General features: G+C 30.7%; 2 protein-coding genes and 1 long non-coding RNA gene across 3 annotated transcripts; all 3 read left to right on the plus strand.

The window, feature by feature from the left end:
- Positions 1 to 1,694: 1,694 nt before the first annotated feature.
- Positions 1,695 to 2,196, plus strand: LOC145954093 (uncharacterized). The gene is made up of 3 exons (XR_014431263.1): positions 1,695 to 1,781; positions 1,881 to 1,976; positions 2,068 to 2,196. It is a non-coding gene; the product is annotated as an uncharacterized LOC145954093 (long non-coding RNA).
- Positions 2,197 to 5,025: 2,829 nt separating this feature from the next.
- On the plus strand, positions 5,026 to 9,562 carry LOC109803832 (uncharacterized). The gene is made up of 3 exons (XM_020365505.3): positions 5,026 to 5,332; positions 7,931 to 8,029; positions 8,577 to 9,562. The coding sequence occupies exons 1-3, from the start codon at positions 5,099 to 5,101 to the stop codon at positions 9,129 to 9,131; spliced, it is 888 nt and encodes a 295-aa protein (XP_020221094.1). The 5' UTR covers positions 5,026 to 5,098; the 3' UTR covers positions 9,132 to 9,562.
- Positions 9,563 to 13,202: 3,640 nt separating this feature from the next.
- Positions 13,203 to 16,621, plus strand: LOC109803833 (uncharacterized). Its single transcript, XM_020365506.3, has 6 exons — positions 13,203 to 13,826; positions 14,113 to 14,259; positions 14,538 to 14,648; positions 14,768 to 14,812; positions 15,009 to 15,553; positions 15,821 to 16,621. The coding sequence occupies exons 1-6, from the start codon at positions 13,478 to 13,480 to the stop codon at positions 16,493 to 16,495; spliced, it is 1,872 nt and encodes a 623-aa protein (XP_020221095.3). The 5' UTR covers positions 13,203 to 13,477; the 3' UTR covers positions 16,496 to 16,621.
- The last annotated feature ends 428 nt before the right edge of the window (positions 16,622 to 17,049 follow it).

Raw genomic sequence — 17,049 nt, forward strand, 5'->3', positions numbered from 1 at the left:
TTAAAACATCTCCTGAGAAATTGATATAATAAGTGACTTTTAAAATAAATAAATGAAACAAGTTCATTATTTAATTGATAATACTACACTTATAGAAATGTTAGAACATATTACCTGACACATTTTTTTTAATATATTTTGTTGTTTTAAAATTTATTAAAATGGACATACTTTTTAATAAATTTTAATCGATATCAAAAATAAGTTACTTTATTCTTAGGTTTTCACCATGATTTTATTATATAGAATTGATTTAAAAAAATATCTAAACAAACTAGATGACTTAAATTTAATTTAAACATAAATAATATGTAATTATTTAATGAAATAATGTAACAAGTCATTTAGTTTAAATAGAATGAAAAAAAATATTATAAATAAACATACTTGATTTATTATTTGAAGCTTTGAAACGCATGCACTTTTTTTCTCTATAATTCTTGTCTATTATATATTTAGTTTATGCACACATTAAGTGAACCTTAGTTTCTCGTTTGAGATTCAATACAAATGATTAAATTTATTTAATCATTTATATTTAATCTTGAATTGTCTTGTTGGACAGTTTGGGTTGAGTAATTTTCTTTATACTTGTTTGATACGTACAAGTTAAGTCTCATCTTAAATTTGATTAAATTTTGGTTTATTGCATTTTGTGTTGCTCTTTGAGTGCATATTTGATTATGTTGTACATAATTTGATGTCACCACTTTCATTTCATGTACTTAGAGACCAATACGAAATGCTGTCAAAATTTTGTCAAGTTTAAGAAAATGGATTGTACTAGTACATATTGATCAAATATAAAATAAAATCTTGAATGGGATAGGGTCACACCTTGTATAAAATAGTGAGATTGACATCCATGATCTATCTTTTTGATAGAGAACATAACTTATGGATCGAAGTTGGTTATTGGATCGAAGTTGGATACGAGCGCCACGCATAAGTGAGCAATATGAGACTGGAGTTGAATATTTTATTGAATATGTAATACGGAATTGTAATGATGATATGAATGGAAAGTTTTTTTGTCCTTGTGTTAATTGTTGTAATGGAAGTCGTTTAGAACTTGATGTTATAAGGGAACATCTTCTATGTGATGGGTTTCTTAAGAATTATACACGTTGGATATGGCATGGTGAAAATATTGACATTCCAAATGTGTCAGCTGAAACTCAAACTCAAAATTTTACACAAGAGGTAGATATGGATGATCGGCTTGAGGAGATGATTCGTGATGTTGGTCTAGAGTCATTCAAGAGAGCACATATGTATGAAACTTTATTTATATATGGATAGGGGAAATGATCACATATATGGATTTTTGGAGCCTGAGTCAATCCAAAAAAGTGGGAACAAAGTCGAAGAAATACAAGTTTACATTCAAAATTGGATGTTCGACTCAAATAAAAAAGTTTACTTGGCCCCTTATTTTTCTGAGTAAGTTTAATTTTATATAATTAAATATAATTTTTTATAAAAACTATTTTTTCTATTACTCATAATTTCGTAATGCAGTGCTCATTGGCAACTTTTAGTTATTTGTCCTATGGACAACATAGCTGTATGCATTTGCTCGTTGCATAAACCTCCTCCTATGGATTTTAGACAATTATTAGATAGGTAAATTGTTTAAAAATATCTAATTTCTTGTATTGATTATCATTACATTTGACTTTATACTAATCATAATGTCATTTTATCATTAGGGCCATGGAAGGATATCATATACTTAAGGGTTCAAAGATGAAGAAAAAATGAGTTGGGTCTCTCCTAAAGTAAGATTTTAATTCTATCAATGATATTTTTTTTTAAGTAATTTAGTAATTTTCTTTAATTACTATTCTATTGAAATTGATTTCATATTCTTTTTGTAGTCTCATAAACAAAAAGGAAATTATGAGTGCGGATACTATGTAATGAAGACAATGCATACTATTGTCGATTCACAAATAGTATCTGGGTGGACTGAAGTAAGTTTTACAATTTTGAAAGTTTTTGTTTTAAGTTCTCATTCTATATATTTTATGAATTATTACTAATTATTTTAATTTTTCTTAACAGATATTTATAGATCGATCACCATTGCCGCTAGAAGACATAAACATCATTAGGGAGCAATGGGCCACATTTTTTATTGACTATTACTTTAACTAGTTTGGGCTTATGTTTTATAGTATTACTTTAACTAGTTATAACTTACATTTCATTCAGCAATGTAGTTCATTTATGTATTAGATGTATTTAAAACTATTCAATTATATATATATGATTAACATTTATTATCTTATCATTTGTATGCGATTTGTGCTTCACTGAGAAAATATTTTGAACTGTCTGGTTTTTCTGCAGGTTTTTTGTTCTGAGGTGCTCCCAAAACAAGTCAAACATTAAAAAAAAAATCACTACTTTTAAGATCGGTTATGCCATAACCGATTTTAAAAGTAGACTTTTAAAATCGGTTATAACATAACCGATTTTAAAAGTCTTGACTTTTAAGATCGGTTAAAACCACAACCGATCTTAAAAGTCTTGACTTTTAAAATCGGTTATAAAAACAACCGATTTTAAAAGTAGACTTTTAAGATCGATTGTTGTTACAACCGATTTTAAAAGTCAAGACTTTTAAGATTGGTTATATATCAACCGATCTTAAAAGTCTACCTTTTCAAAATTGGCTCTTTTAAGATCGGTTCCATAACCGATTTTAAAAGTCCAAAATAACCGATTTTAAAAGCCTTTTTTCCACTAGTGTTAGATCAATTTATAAAGCATTAGTATCATACTTAAACTTATATCATGTGAGTAATTCAATCTACTAACATATTTTCAACACTTAGTCAATAAGACAACAAATTTTTCCATTTACCAGTGAAGCTCTCGAGCTCTTAGAAGTAATGCTAAGGTTTCAAAAGTAACAAACGAATTGATGGGGGGATAGACTTAGTAAGTTAGGGTTGAGTTGCATATGGCCAAAATAAACTCAACAATACATTCTTATTTTGGTCCTGAATAATAATTACACTGACCTTTATTTTGTTTGGACGGTTGGATTCAAGTACCAATGTGTTCAAAAACTCAAACCAAGCTCGACCAAATTACCCATGTTAAACCATTTTTAACCCACATAAATTGATACCTTTACCTTTTTTTCTTTTAGTTTTTTCGATTTCAGATTGGGTCTCGGGTTGTTGCTGACCCCTAGTTGGCATTGTCGTTTTAATGAATGATACTCTAATAATTCACATTGAGAGAAATGTTAAGACTACATTTTCTAACATACTCTTTTAAATACACTTCATCTTATTAGTTAAAATTTATTAGAATTTACAAAATTTGGTAAGTCTGACTTCTTAGATAATAACTTTCTCTCTTAATTTTATAGTTTATATTAAAATTTAATATAATAAAAAAGCAGGTTACTAGAAGTGTGATGAAAAATGTATCCTTATTATTCTTACGGTGTGTCTGGTAGGACTAAGATAACAAAGAAATACCGACAGTTGAGAGGAAATAATACAGTATAAATGTGTTTACTCATTTGGTTAATATGACTTGTGTCAGATAAAAAATTTACAGACGTGAATCTTGCGTTTGGAAATTTCTTCTCAAAGTTGAGTGGAAATAGCAAAGAAAGAGGTTTATTACACCTTTATCTTGCGTGCACTTCTTTGTCATCCGAATGGGCTTGCAAGTTGTGGGATGTTTTATTCGAATGTGTATCGTTGATTATTGTATTCGAATGTATGGGTCTTGTATTTGAATGGCAGTTTTGGATATGCTTTATTCAAATGCCATATGCTTTATTTGTATGTCATTTTCTTTGTTAGAATGTATTTTTTTTTTATTTGATTACAACCTCACTTTCATTCGAATAAAGATCTTGTATCACAATATGTGACATATATATATATATATTTATATTATTTAGCTAACTTGAAAGGATAAAATTATAATTTTTTTCTTATTATATTTTTTTTCTCCATTTTCATCTTATTTATATTCACTTTTTTCTCTCTATTTTATTTTTTTTTCTACACTATTTTTTACTTATTTATCATCTCACAATAAAACACATTATTCACGTTGATACTTCTACAGCTAACTCCTTTGTTGTTTTCCTTTGGTTCATTTATAAACTGCAACAACAAAGTTTTCTGAATGCCAACAATTTTATTTTGGAAAATGATTGTACAAACCTCGGTGTTACAACCGCAGGTTCCGGCATATGAGTGGTTTTTATCATCGACTGACCGTAAATTTGTTTGACGTGCCTGTTTCATGTGTGGGTGGCTAGCCAGTGTAGGTCCAGAACAACAAAATAAATCGCAACCACCAACCCTTTAGGCTAGAGTAATGATTTTTCTAATTAAAAAGTTGACAATATTTCATATAATAAAGAGATAAGAATGAATAGAAATTCTTTAAACAAAATATTAATACTTTACATGAAAACCTTAAAAATGATTAACATATTTAATATATATTATTGATTATAATCTTTTAATTTTTTTAATATCACAAATACTACACTTTATTTTTTAAAAATTAATTGTCTTTTGATCTTTATAACTTATGAATTTTATCTTTTATTTTTTATAATTAAAAAATTTAATATTTTATTTTATCTGTATACATAACATTTTTTTTTTCATTTTTTATAATTTTATAACTTTTATCTTTTATTTCCTATAACAATAAAGGATAGAGATTAGAAGAAGAAAAAATTAAAAATAATATGTTTAAAGATAAAATTAAAAAAAGAGTATAAAAACTAAAAAGATGGTAAAACTCTAAAAAAAATACTTATCACTTTTTTTTATTTTAATTAATTAATATTTTCATGGACTACTAGGATAGATTGGGATGGGAGAGGATAAGTTTTTTCCTTGGATAAAAAAGTGAATTAATATTTTCATGACACTGGTCAACAAAAAAACTGACAGGTCGCGTTATAAAAACAAACAGCAAACGACAAAATTAAAATTTCATGCAAATGGAATAGTAAATACTATATAGCGGGGTAACATGCACCCACCAGAAAGAAACATTCCGAAATCCAAACGCTTTGTTGCGTTCGTTCCTTCCCAACCCAATGAGCTCCTCCGGCGGCCAGTCCCTTATCCCGGCAATACATCGTCGCCGGAAACATCCAAATTCGGCGGTCACCGTTAGGGAAAGGGTCCACAAAAGTGAGGTCTCGGAGTCGGCGAGGAAGCTCGCAGCTAGATTGTGGAATTTGCGGTTTATGGATGTCTCAGCTCATGCTGGTTCTGGTTCTGCTTTTGGATATTATTGGTCCTTTCCTTCCTCCATCTTTCAGTTTCAGGTATATACAGTGTCCCAATTGCAACTCTTCATCTCATACTTTTTTATTTTTCTTTATCTCTTTTTTACTACTATCTCTCTTTTAAGGTGTTCGTTTACACTTTAAAGGCATTCAAGAATAATTTTTTCTTTCCAAATTTTATTGGCGTCACAATTAAATTCAAATTCATAAGTATTGGATCAAGATTTGGTTTTGACCAGAGAAATCTGTTTTAATTCAAATTGGGTTTAGATTTTCTTTATTTTGTAGAAGATGGTGAAAAATGAGTTTCAAGAATAACCAAATAATTAAATTTTTTAATACAATTATGTTTATGACTCTGTTTTATTCATACATTAATTTAATTGCATAGTTTTCATGTAAATGATTTTAGTGAGATTAATTTTACATTTTGTATCAATTAAAAAAAGTTCAAAATTGTGGTTCAAAATAAAAGTGATTGGTCCCTATTTACGAAAAACTTAAATTTAAAAGTTAGAAATCAATTTTTTTAAAAGATATATAAAAGACTCATAAGAATTTTTACAATAAAATAAAGAATTCATTAAAAATTAAATTTTAGACAAAATACTTTTACACAAATATTTTATAAATGTTAAAATATAAATTTAACTTTATGATAACTAAATAATTTTAATTATAATAATTATGTAATTTTTTTTAAAATAGTCATTAAATTTTTTGAAAAACTTGAATATTGGTAATTAATTATAGCATGGCTTTCCGCGAGTTAAGACAAAGTTACAAAAAAATATTAAGCTGAAAAAAAGAACTTCATTCCATATTCAATCAATCATCCAAATACACTTGAGAGAAAGGGAATTGGGCCAAACATCAAAAGTCTATTTAAGGAAAGCTCACAAAACAAACAGCAACAAAATAGATTAACTATAAGAAGTTTTTCATCCCATATTGGTTAGATGTTAGTCTCATGGGCTAACATTAATTTAATATCCGCCAATCCATAATTAATTTTTTATAATTGATATGGGCTGTGGTTGGCCGTTAAAGACATCAAAGTCCATAGAAATTGGACACTTATGGGATTTTCTATTGGCAGATTACTGTTTCATTATCATAAGATAAAGATAGGTAGATCTCAAGTGCGTATATTTTAATCAGCCAAATTTTACGTAAATAAATTTGAGTTATGTAAAATTACAAGTTAAGTAGCAGTTATCATTTAATACGTTTCATAGGAGACGTGACAGTGATCGAGAGAAATAAATATTAACTATTATATTTTATTATAAATAGTTATAATTAAAATACACAAATCATTTAAATTTTTTAAATGTCACAATTTATTTTAAGCGATAATATCATATTAAACTTTTACATTAATTCATATATATATATATATATATATATATATATATATATATATATATATATATATATATATATATATATATATATATATATTAGCGTATATTTCTCTCGTATAAAACTGATCTTTTATGTATTTGTGTTGTTGGACCTAGATTTATTTATCTTTCCTTTTCTCCTATAAAATCAACCATGCGTATTTGATCCGCGCTAAATGTACTCATTTCTCCACTATATGTGAATAAAACAAAAAATGAGTTTACTGGTCATGCACTAATTATATATCTATTAAAAAATATTGTTGGAATGATTTTTAAGTTAGTAATTATAAATGTTAACAAATTTATTATACACGGTAGTTTGAAATTAGTTGATAACATAAAATTATAAATATAAAACTTATTTTCTTTTATAAAATCATACTAACAAATCTTTAAAAGTGTTAAACATAGCATTGTCCATTATCTTTTGTTATAATTTGTTGTTCCTAATATTTATAATAAAAAATATAATTAGTAATATAGCTTAATAATTATGTTTTTTAAATAAGGATGAAAATTTAATCTTCATGTTAAACATGAAGTCACAACTAAATATTTATTCATAAAACGAGTTGATTTGATAGAAGAAAAAAAAAGTTACAAAAAAAAACACAATTAGTATCTCACATCATGACACATTTTCATTTATTTGTGACATTTTATTTGCATCAACATTATATTTTCATAATGGATGACCTCCTCAACTTAGGATGTCCATGCAATCGCAATATGTTGCATAAACAAATCTAAGTTTAATAATAGAATCGATCGCATGATTGTGTTCCAACTTCAACGATTAACTAAAGTTTAAACATTTTATTTTGTTTGGCTTTTTTATGCGTAGGCTTCTTATTTTGATTTTATGAATTTTTGGTGTATTTTATTATTTTTGAAAAACCAATTTCTCTTGATCCTTCCGTCTCATAATAGTATTAACTCAACATATGCTTTCTCCTGCTTGTGCTATTGTTTCCAAATTCCAAACTCAAAGTTTGGTTATGTCATTAGCTATGGCAGGCCCAACAAACAAGTCTCTTGATTTACAGTCACACATGAAATTCTTGCGAATCAATCAGCATTTAAATAACAAAAAAATGCATTATCGAATCGAACTATATTTTTATTTAACTTGATTTTATGTTGATTTTGGTCATAGCTAAGTTAATTTTCCGGGTTCCAATTATGCGTTGTCTCATATGGGTTGTCTATACGTGCATGTTTGCTTCAGGTAGCTAATGGGAATAATGGACAAAATTTTAAAGAGACAAAATATCAGATAAGGAGGCCAAAAACCGTCTTGCGTTCAAGAAATGGACTTAGAAGTGAGGTACATGTTTATTATTTATGTACATATTGTGTTAACTACTTGAGACTGCAATTGGCTATTTTAGTCAGGGTAGCTAGGATTATGAAGGTCACCTCAATTATATATCTACATATATGTATCACCATGTCTAATCTTTTGCAACTAGCTAAGGTTGTCATTAACTTTCCGCTAAAATCTGAAAGATGTTTTTATAAGAATTCACAAAATAAAAATCAATTTGTAGATTATTAATAATATACGAAGTACTCTGTTCATGATGTTATTTTAATTATACAAAAAAAAATACTTCAATTTATTTTTAGTATTTAATTATTTTGTTTTAATTCCTCAAAAAAATTTAAAATCATGTATTTTTTTATCTATAGAAAAGGAATCAAAGATAAGAAAATTAATTTCTTATGTTTCAATGTATTATTATGTCATATTTTCAAGGATAAAGAGCTATTTAAGTCAAATAAAGAAATGAAACTTAAATATATTATCACTATGTTTATCCTTCTAATAACAACAATATCTAATCTATGTTTTTGCGGAATTTTATCCTCAGCTAGGTCAATCTTCTACGCCATCTCTCAAAAGTTCAAAAGAAGTTGCAACAGAATGGAACCCAACTCTTGTTGAAGAATCCAACGAGTTAACTATGATCCATAGCAGGAAGCATCTTGAAGACAGAAAATTTGTTGGTGACAGCAGTGACTTCGATGTCACTATTCTACTAGAAGAACTTCTTCAAGCTCAAATGTCTATCAGTAAACTTCACGCTGCACAAAAGTCCATTAAGAAAAAAGTGGGACGATTTTTGCAGAATCTTGAGGATGAAAAAGTCTTTTGGAAGTGTAGAGAATACCACAAAATTGAAGCAATCATCAATGACCTAGAGGACAAGTTGGTAATGGAAAGAAGAAGCAGAAAAAAGATGGTCATTCAAAATACCAAATTGGCACATGAACTTGCTAAAGCCAAGTTATCAGCCAAGCAGTTCATGACAAAATACAACAAACAAAAGAAAGAAAGAAAACTACTAAGAGAAGTGTGTAACGAATTCGCCATGCAAATAAGAGAAGAAACGGCTAAGTTTGATGAATTACAGAGCAGTACATGAAAATTTGCAAGAAAGTGGAAGAAGAGAGGAATATGATGCAAATTATTGATCAATGGCGTGAAGGACGCGTGCAAATGGAGCTAGATGATGCACGGTTTGTTCTTGAAGATAAATATTATCAGATGATCCGATTGATTGCTTCTCTCCAAATGATCTTAAGATCAAAGGGTGCTGACACCTTGGGACCGAAGGATATTGAGTTGATCAAACAAGCACTGGAATCAATAAATATTCAACGGATTGAGGAGCTTCCATATGATTTGTCATAGTAAGACAATATCCCATTTTTTAAGGGCTCACAAAAGAGAAAACGGGTGAGGGTGATTTTCAACCACATTCAATTCCCATCCCACTCTTATGCCCCTTTAGCAACAATGCACATTGAAAGTCTTGAGGAAGAAACGTTAGACAAAAACTTTGTATTTCATCAATCATCAAGTCTCTCAAGTCATTATGATACTGATTTAGCATTAACTAATTCCTCTAAAGATGTTGATATTAATTATTCACAATCAAATATTCATCACAACATTAATTACAAAAAAAAAGACACTTATTTTGTTATTGCTAACCAAGATAAGGATATATTGTTAAGATATAAGAAGAGATAACTTTAAGATCAAAGGAAATTTTATCAATGTCTTATAAACTGATAGAGTCAATCTAATTATAAGTGAGACTTAAAACATATTTTAAGAGATTTTTTTCTTTAAATAAAAAAGGTATATCTCGGATCTTTTTATAACACATGAGACATTTTTTTAACATATGTTATCTTTTAATTTTTACTTTATAAAATTAATAATAAAGAATTTATTTTTATATTTACATACCAACAATCTCCTTTTTAAGTGTTTTAACAGATCACCTAGTTGAACTATCAATTTTAACACCAATTATTAATAATATGAGAGTTAAATATGAACCATAAGACACCAAGAAACTAGACAAGTAAATTTGACATTAACCTTAAGATTTTTAGTTTATGGATTTTCTTACTTATACGTTACACTATATTTTATATTTATTTCTATATCCAAGTGAGATATCTTATTCACGCTTACACACTGACACAGTGGATGAGGTACGCTCTGAATCAGCAGGAAAATCAAAATGGAAAGCTTCTCGTGCCTCTAACAAATGTGGTCATGCCCCAATGATGGAACAAGAATTTCTTCTACAAAATATTCCAATCATAAAAAGACAGGTGATGATGGGAACGACCAACAGAAGAAGTGTACGAAAATGTGGGGCACAGGGAGTTATTACACACACACAAGTTTCTATGTTAACGAGATATTGTCCGTTTTGGGTCCAAAGCCTCACGATTTTGCTTTTAAACATCACTTAAAAGATTTCTCAACCAATAGAGACAATTGTGTGTATATAAACTCATGTGTATCCTCTTATTTGAACGATTTACATCCCAAACATAAAAGACTTTCAATAAGTTTAAATAAGTTTAATTCAAAATGTCGAGGCAACTTCTCTAAGTAAAGATTTCGTTAAAGGTAGCTAAAAACTTAAAATTGTCGAGATAATGAAACACGTGAAATGAAAGGATTCGTAGAATGGCAACAGAGGAATTCCAAAAATATTTAATAACATGTTCATCCCTTTGGAAGAAAAAAAAAGTGTAAAGCCACAAAACAACCATGAGACACGTGAAACGAAAGGATATGCATGCATAGAATGGCCACAAGATTTAATTAAGGCCATGTTTGTTCATAGATGAGCTAAATTTGGGCTACGTGTCACAAGACAACCAAACTCTCTCAATTTTAGTGTTTTCCGGTGCTTAGTTGTGCTTTACCCCATTTATATGTTTTGTTCCATTGGTTCGTGATTATTAAAACAGGAAACTCACAAAACAATATAATTAATTTCATTAATAGTGTGTTTGGATGAGGAATTTTACAAATTCAAAAAATTTGAAATTTTTAGTATTTGAATTATTTTGATTTCAATTTCTATCATTCTTAAAATATTTTGTTTGGATGAGTCAATTTAAATTTTTTAAATTTTAAATTATTAGGTTGAATATGATAATTTGTTTCCATCATAGTAAAATTGATTTTAAAAATATATTTATATGTTGAGATTTTTAAATTAAATTTTATAAAAATAAATATTAATCCATTTTTAAATATTTAATAATTTTAAAAGTTAATATTAGATAATATTTAATAATTTTAAAAATTAATATAAGATAATATTTAATCATTTTAAAAATATTTTTGAATATCCAATAATTAAAAGAATGAAGAGATAAGATAAAATATATAGGTGAAATAAGAAAAACAAATATGAGAAATTTCAAATTCTTCCATTTTTGGGAGAATTTGAAATTATACTATTTTAAGGAATTTCACAAATGTTTGGATTTCAAATTTTTTGTAAATTCTTCATCCAAACAAAACATTTCACCTCAAGAAATTTGAAATTCTTTAAATAAATGAATTATCCTATAAATTCTTCATCCAAACACACAGTAAGTTTTCTTTTCTTGTAATCTTAACTAAGAATCTGCTACCGTTCAATAATTATACGACCTACTTTGTATACATTTATTTACATTTTGAAAGCAATAATTTTGAAAACTCTAACGAAATTGTGAATAATTTAAGTTTTAATTTAATAATTTATATAGGCTCAAATATTCCGTGAGCTTCCTAGATGAATATGAGAAAGTACTAATTCCTCTGTTTTTTTTTTTATATATAATTTATATTTTTAAAGCTTTTTACATTTTACTCGCTAATAAATTTATATTTTTTTACTTTGGTCAATAGTAGTGGCTCTTAGGCCTGGGCAAAATTTTCCAGCTGATCCGAAACCGACCAAATCGACGGTCAGATTGGATGAAGCGAATTGATTCTTAGGTATTTCAGATTTTTTCGGATGCAACTTTCGAGTTCAAACGGATTTGAACGGTTAGATTCGGTGTTGGAATTTTCTCATTCGATAAACTCAAATCCGACCATTTATCTTCTTCGTCTTCATCCTTTCATCTTCTGTTACTTCTTCTTCTTCTTCTTCTTCTTCTTCTTCTTCTTCTTCTTCTTCTTCTTCTTCTTCTTCTTCTTCTTCTTCTTCTATTTCACTCCGTAAACATTTTCTTCTCTTCAACTTTTCCCTGTCATGGCCACCACCGCTGAGAAGTCTCTTGTTCCCTGCTCTAGTTGATGAGGGTGGTGATGCAGAGATCTGAAACTCAGCGATTTCCCCCCAACAAAGCAGTGATAGAGACCGGCGAAGGGTGACGATGGAGGGCGGCACGAGACGCTAGAGAAAACTTCTCAAACCGATGAATTCAACTGATGAACCTGTAACCCGCACAGATTGAACTCACCAAAACCTGAGTTCTTCGGTCGGAGATAGCCCTTAATTTATCTTAATCAATTTCGAACGATTTTAAGAATTTTGGTCGGAACTGGCCGTGACCGACCGATGCTGAGGCCTGGTGGCTACATCAATACTAATACTAGATAGTTGTAGTATTTTTTTGGAATAAGTGTAATTTTTGAAGTTAGATTTGATAGATTTAAAGTATTAACTACGGTATTAGTATTAGGAGAGAGTGGCAACTGGCATAACGAACTCTAACTACCAATTAATCATCACAACTAACTCCAATTATTATTTATCATGCATCGATCTGCAACTTCATTCTGTCCCTTTAAGAGAGATGTCCAACGAGCTGTATGATTATTTGTAACTTTCATGCTTTTTACGGATTTAACTCTATAATTAAATGACAAATTCGCGTGAGAGAATAAAGTGAAAAGTTATAATAATTATTTAAAATTTAAATACTTATACATATATATATATATAGAGAATATGTTTACATGTAGTCACGATCCCAAATCTCAAATATTAATTTTCTAATAATTCTACAGGTGAATTGCGCATTTGGTTAAGCAAAGAATAAAGCATAAAGACGTGAAATAAAGATAAAAAGTGAAGAGACAAACACTGTAGGCGTGTGTGATATGGATGTCTTGGCCAAAGAATATATATATATATATATATATATAATAAAAAGAAGCATGCGTAGCAATTAAATTGAAAAATCACGTAGAGTGTTGGTGTGTGAGAGAGCTAGCTAGAGAGCAGAGAGAAATTGGGAAGCAGATGGAGATCGTAGAGACCAACGAGCGTGTGTTCGATAGGAAGATGGAAGAACCTCAACGAGCAGCATTGAAGGAAGATTGGAGAGCGTTCAAGAAATTCTTCGAGCAAGACAAGAAAGCGTTGCTGGAGCCAATGGACTTGGACAAGAACACCGCCATCCACGTGGCCACGCACGCCGGAAAACCGCGGCTACTGGCGAGCTGCTGGACATGCTGCCGGGGAAGGATAGGTGGCGCGCGCTAAGGGCGAAGAACGCCCGCAGCTGCACCGTTCTCCACCACGCCACGCTGTTCACGGATAACGTGGAAATAGTGGACGTGGTGCTCAAGTGCGAGAGGGAAGTGACGCCGCTGCTGGATGAGGAGACTGATGAAGAGTTGGCGTTGGTGGAGATGAAGAATGAGTTGGGGGAGACGCCGCTGTATATGGCTGCAAAGGAAGGGAACATTAAGATGCTTCAACACATGGACAAGTCTGTGGCGGATATTCACTTGCATTTTCTCAGAGATTCCGACAAATTACCCATTCTTCACATTGCTATCATTGGTCAACACTTGGGTACGTCTCTCCGCATCATTTACTGCAAAATGAATAACATTACTTCAAGGATCTTATAGTAATGTGAGGAAATCTTGTTAATAAGGTCTAAAAGAAATCAAAACATGATCGAACTATTTATAACATAGGTGAGGGACTGGCTAGAATTGTCCCAATATTTGTGGAAAAAATAAGATAAATATATCGTTGCCCTGCTTTATATTTGTGGTATTTTCGATACTGGTTATTGAACATTATATATATTATTTATTATTATTATTATTATTTTTTTTTTTTTTTGGAGTAGATGTAGCCATTTGGTTACTGAAAAAGGACGAGAAACTTGCTGATGCAAAGGATGAAAAGGGATTGACTGCACTCCAACTGCTATCCGAAATGCCGTTTGTTTTCCGCACCTGTTGCCCCCAGGGGACCACAACTCTCGTATATTCGTGTATTTCTCTACATTGATACATTCATTATTAACTTTTTTAAAACTCTTTCTAGTTTTCGAGTGTTTTTTTATTGAAAATACTTTTTATTTTTAAGTAGAGAAAATTTTAAAAATATTTATAACTTATACTCTTATACTACTTGCAACTTTAAATTCTTCCTCGATAAATATAATTTAATTGCTTATCCACTTCATAAGATGTAGTGAAATTTCATTAATCCAAATACATGGTCTGAAATTGATGATATACATTTCCGTTGACTCTAAACGAGCGACAGTGCTTCCCGAGCAATATTACGAGTATGAAGATTATGACGAAAGCGTCGCGATCATCAGAAATGGGAACGATATAGAAAGTGGAAAAGAAAATAAAAAGCCTCCTACCTCAGGTAGGTACTCTCTATATGGAGAAAGTAATTAAATTGCATTTTTTAAGCTATACAAGAAAAATATTTGTAGAGTGTACACGAATATCAAATTCCTATTAATAATACAAAATGGCATGCAGGATTTTCTAGGATCAATTACGCTATATGGAATTTTCTCGCAAGAGGTGCAAACTATTAATATATATACTTTTTTTTCTCTCTTAGTTTTGGATTTGTATATGTTAATGGCTAATTGTTTTCCCTGTCTCTCTCCAGCAGTTGCAATTACATGTAATGAGAGGAAAAAAAGGGTTTAACAAACAAATGAAACATGCACATTGCATTGTGTAGTAACTAGTGCTTATATATATTTACATGCAGAATGGGATGCGGTTGGTCGTGTTTGGGAGAAAAAGAAGCAGCATAAGTTAGCTGAGTATCTAGCAGATATGTTAGTGCAGAAAGACAACTCATGGCAAAGAACTTGTAATGAAAAACAGCGAACAGTGGTGGTATTGCCAATTATTAAGCCAGCAAACGTGGCTGCACGGAAGAAACAGCTGAATGAACTGAAAGATACTCAATCTACAAACCAAACCGCGCGTACTTACAGTGAGTTCACGCCGTTATTGTTGGCGGCGAGCGCGGGAATAGTAGAAATCGTTGAAAAAATCATTGACATATATCCTGAATCTATAAACCACGTTAGCGAGAACGAACAGAACGTGCTGCATGTGGCTGTGATAACCCGTCAAAAGAAAATTTATCAGGTCATAAAGAATTACGGTGCGTTGAAAATGTTGGCAGGTCGCATAAGTGATAAAGGCCGCACTCTCTTGCACCAAGTGGCGAGGATGGAATATTACAGAGGAGGTCAAGTAGCTGGCTATGCATACGAATTGCAAGATGAGTTGCGTTGGTACGAAGTAAGCACCACTTGTTATCCACGTACATCCTTAATTCCCTTGAAAAATTAAGCACGTTTTTTTAGTATAAAGATTCTTGCAAAATTATCATCACTTGAGTACATAGATGATTTTCTCACTGCATATTAAACATTTCATCAAACATTTATTATTTTTCTCTGTTACGTTATCATACTTACATTTCTTGCTCTACGTAGATAATAATTATTTATTTTTAATTTTCATTGGTTCCTATATGAAAAATAACTATAATGCATGTATGTGCAGCGTGTGAAGAAGATTATTCCCCCGAACCTAGTGATGCACTGTAACGAAGACAACCTAACGGCTCGAGAGCAGTTCGAGATAGAGCATGCTAGCATGCTAAAGGAAGCACAAGAGTGGATAAAGGAGACAGCGCAGTCATGCTCGACCGTGGCAGTGTTGGTGGCCACCGTAGCGTTCGCAGCAGCCTACACCGTCCCAGGAGGAACCGACGGAAACGGCTTCCCCGTATTTATCCGTTCTCCGGCGTTCCTCTTTTTCACCATCATGGACGTGGTAGCCCTAGCGAGCTCACTGGCTTCAGTGGTGATGTTCCTCTCGATCCTCACATCTCCGTTTGAGATGTGGGAATTCCACAAGTCACTCCCGAGGAAACTCACGCTGGGGTTCGGTTTGCTCTTCTTTTCGTTGACCGCGGCAATGTTGTCGTTTATTGCCACCATTTTGTTGACCGTGAAGTTAGAGTATAACAAGTGGAGTTCCAGTTTGATATACAGTGCTGCGTTTTTCCCTGTCTCTATATTCGGGTTACTGCAGTTCCCCTTTTACATGGCGATCAAAGACCGGTTATTAATGTTGTTGAAGAAACTTAAGAAGATGGTTCCCAGTCGCATCGTCAAGTCCGCGGAAAAATCCAAGATGAGAAAGTATCGTCGCTTTGGCCGAAGAGGGTACTAAACTAGTTCATATATATAACCATTCTGTGCCTTATTTATATATGCATGATATAATTGTTGTAATGTCTCTTTATACTAGCTCTTTGTTTCTGTGCGTCTTTGATCACTAACCGTAAGGATTTGGTCACTGTGTTATTTTCTACACCAAAATTTTCATACCATTTCACATCAACTAATTAATGTTGTTCCAATTATATTTCATATCGCCTAAGGTTGATGAAGACTAAGAATAATGCTTTTCTTATATATATATGTGACTAGTTATTTATGTTTGAAAAAGTTGTTATTTTTTATATACAACCTTTTTCTATTTTATCCTTAGATCTATATTGATTGAAAAAGAATTAAACTACAAATATAGAGTTATAATTATATATCTTTTTTATATATCGTTATAAATGCATATTAAATATAAATTAATATATATTGCATGTAATATTATTTTATATTTTCAATAGTCAACCTATCAATTCTCCTAAGCTTTTTTAAAAACCTAATGAAGAGTTTTTAAAAAGTCTAAGTATGGCCCTTTTAATAAACATATAGTAGGTCAAG

The sequence above is a fragment of the Cajanus cajan genome, chromosome 1, assembly GCF_000230855.2.
Source record: "Cajanus cajan strain Asha chromosome 1, NIPB_CcT2T_4, whole genome shotgun sequence".
NCBI lineage: Eukaryota > Viridiplantae > Streptophyta > Magnoliopsida > Fabales > Fabaceae > Cajanus > Cajanus cajan.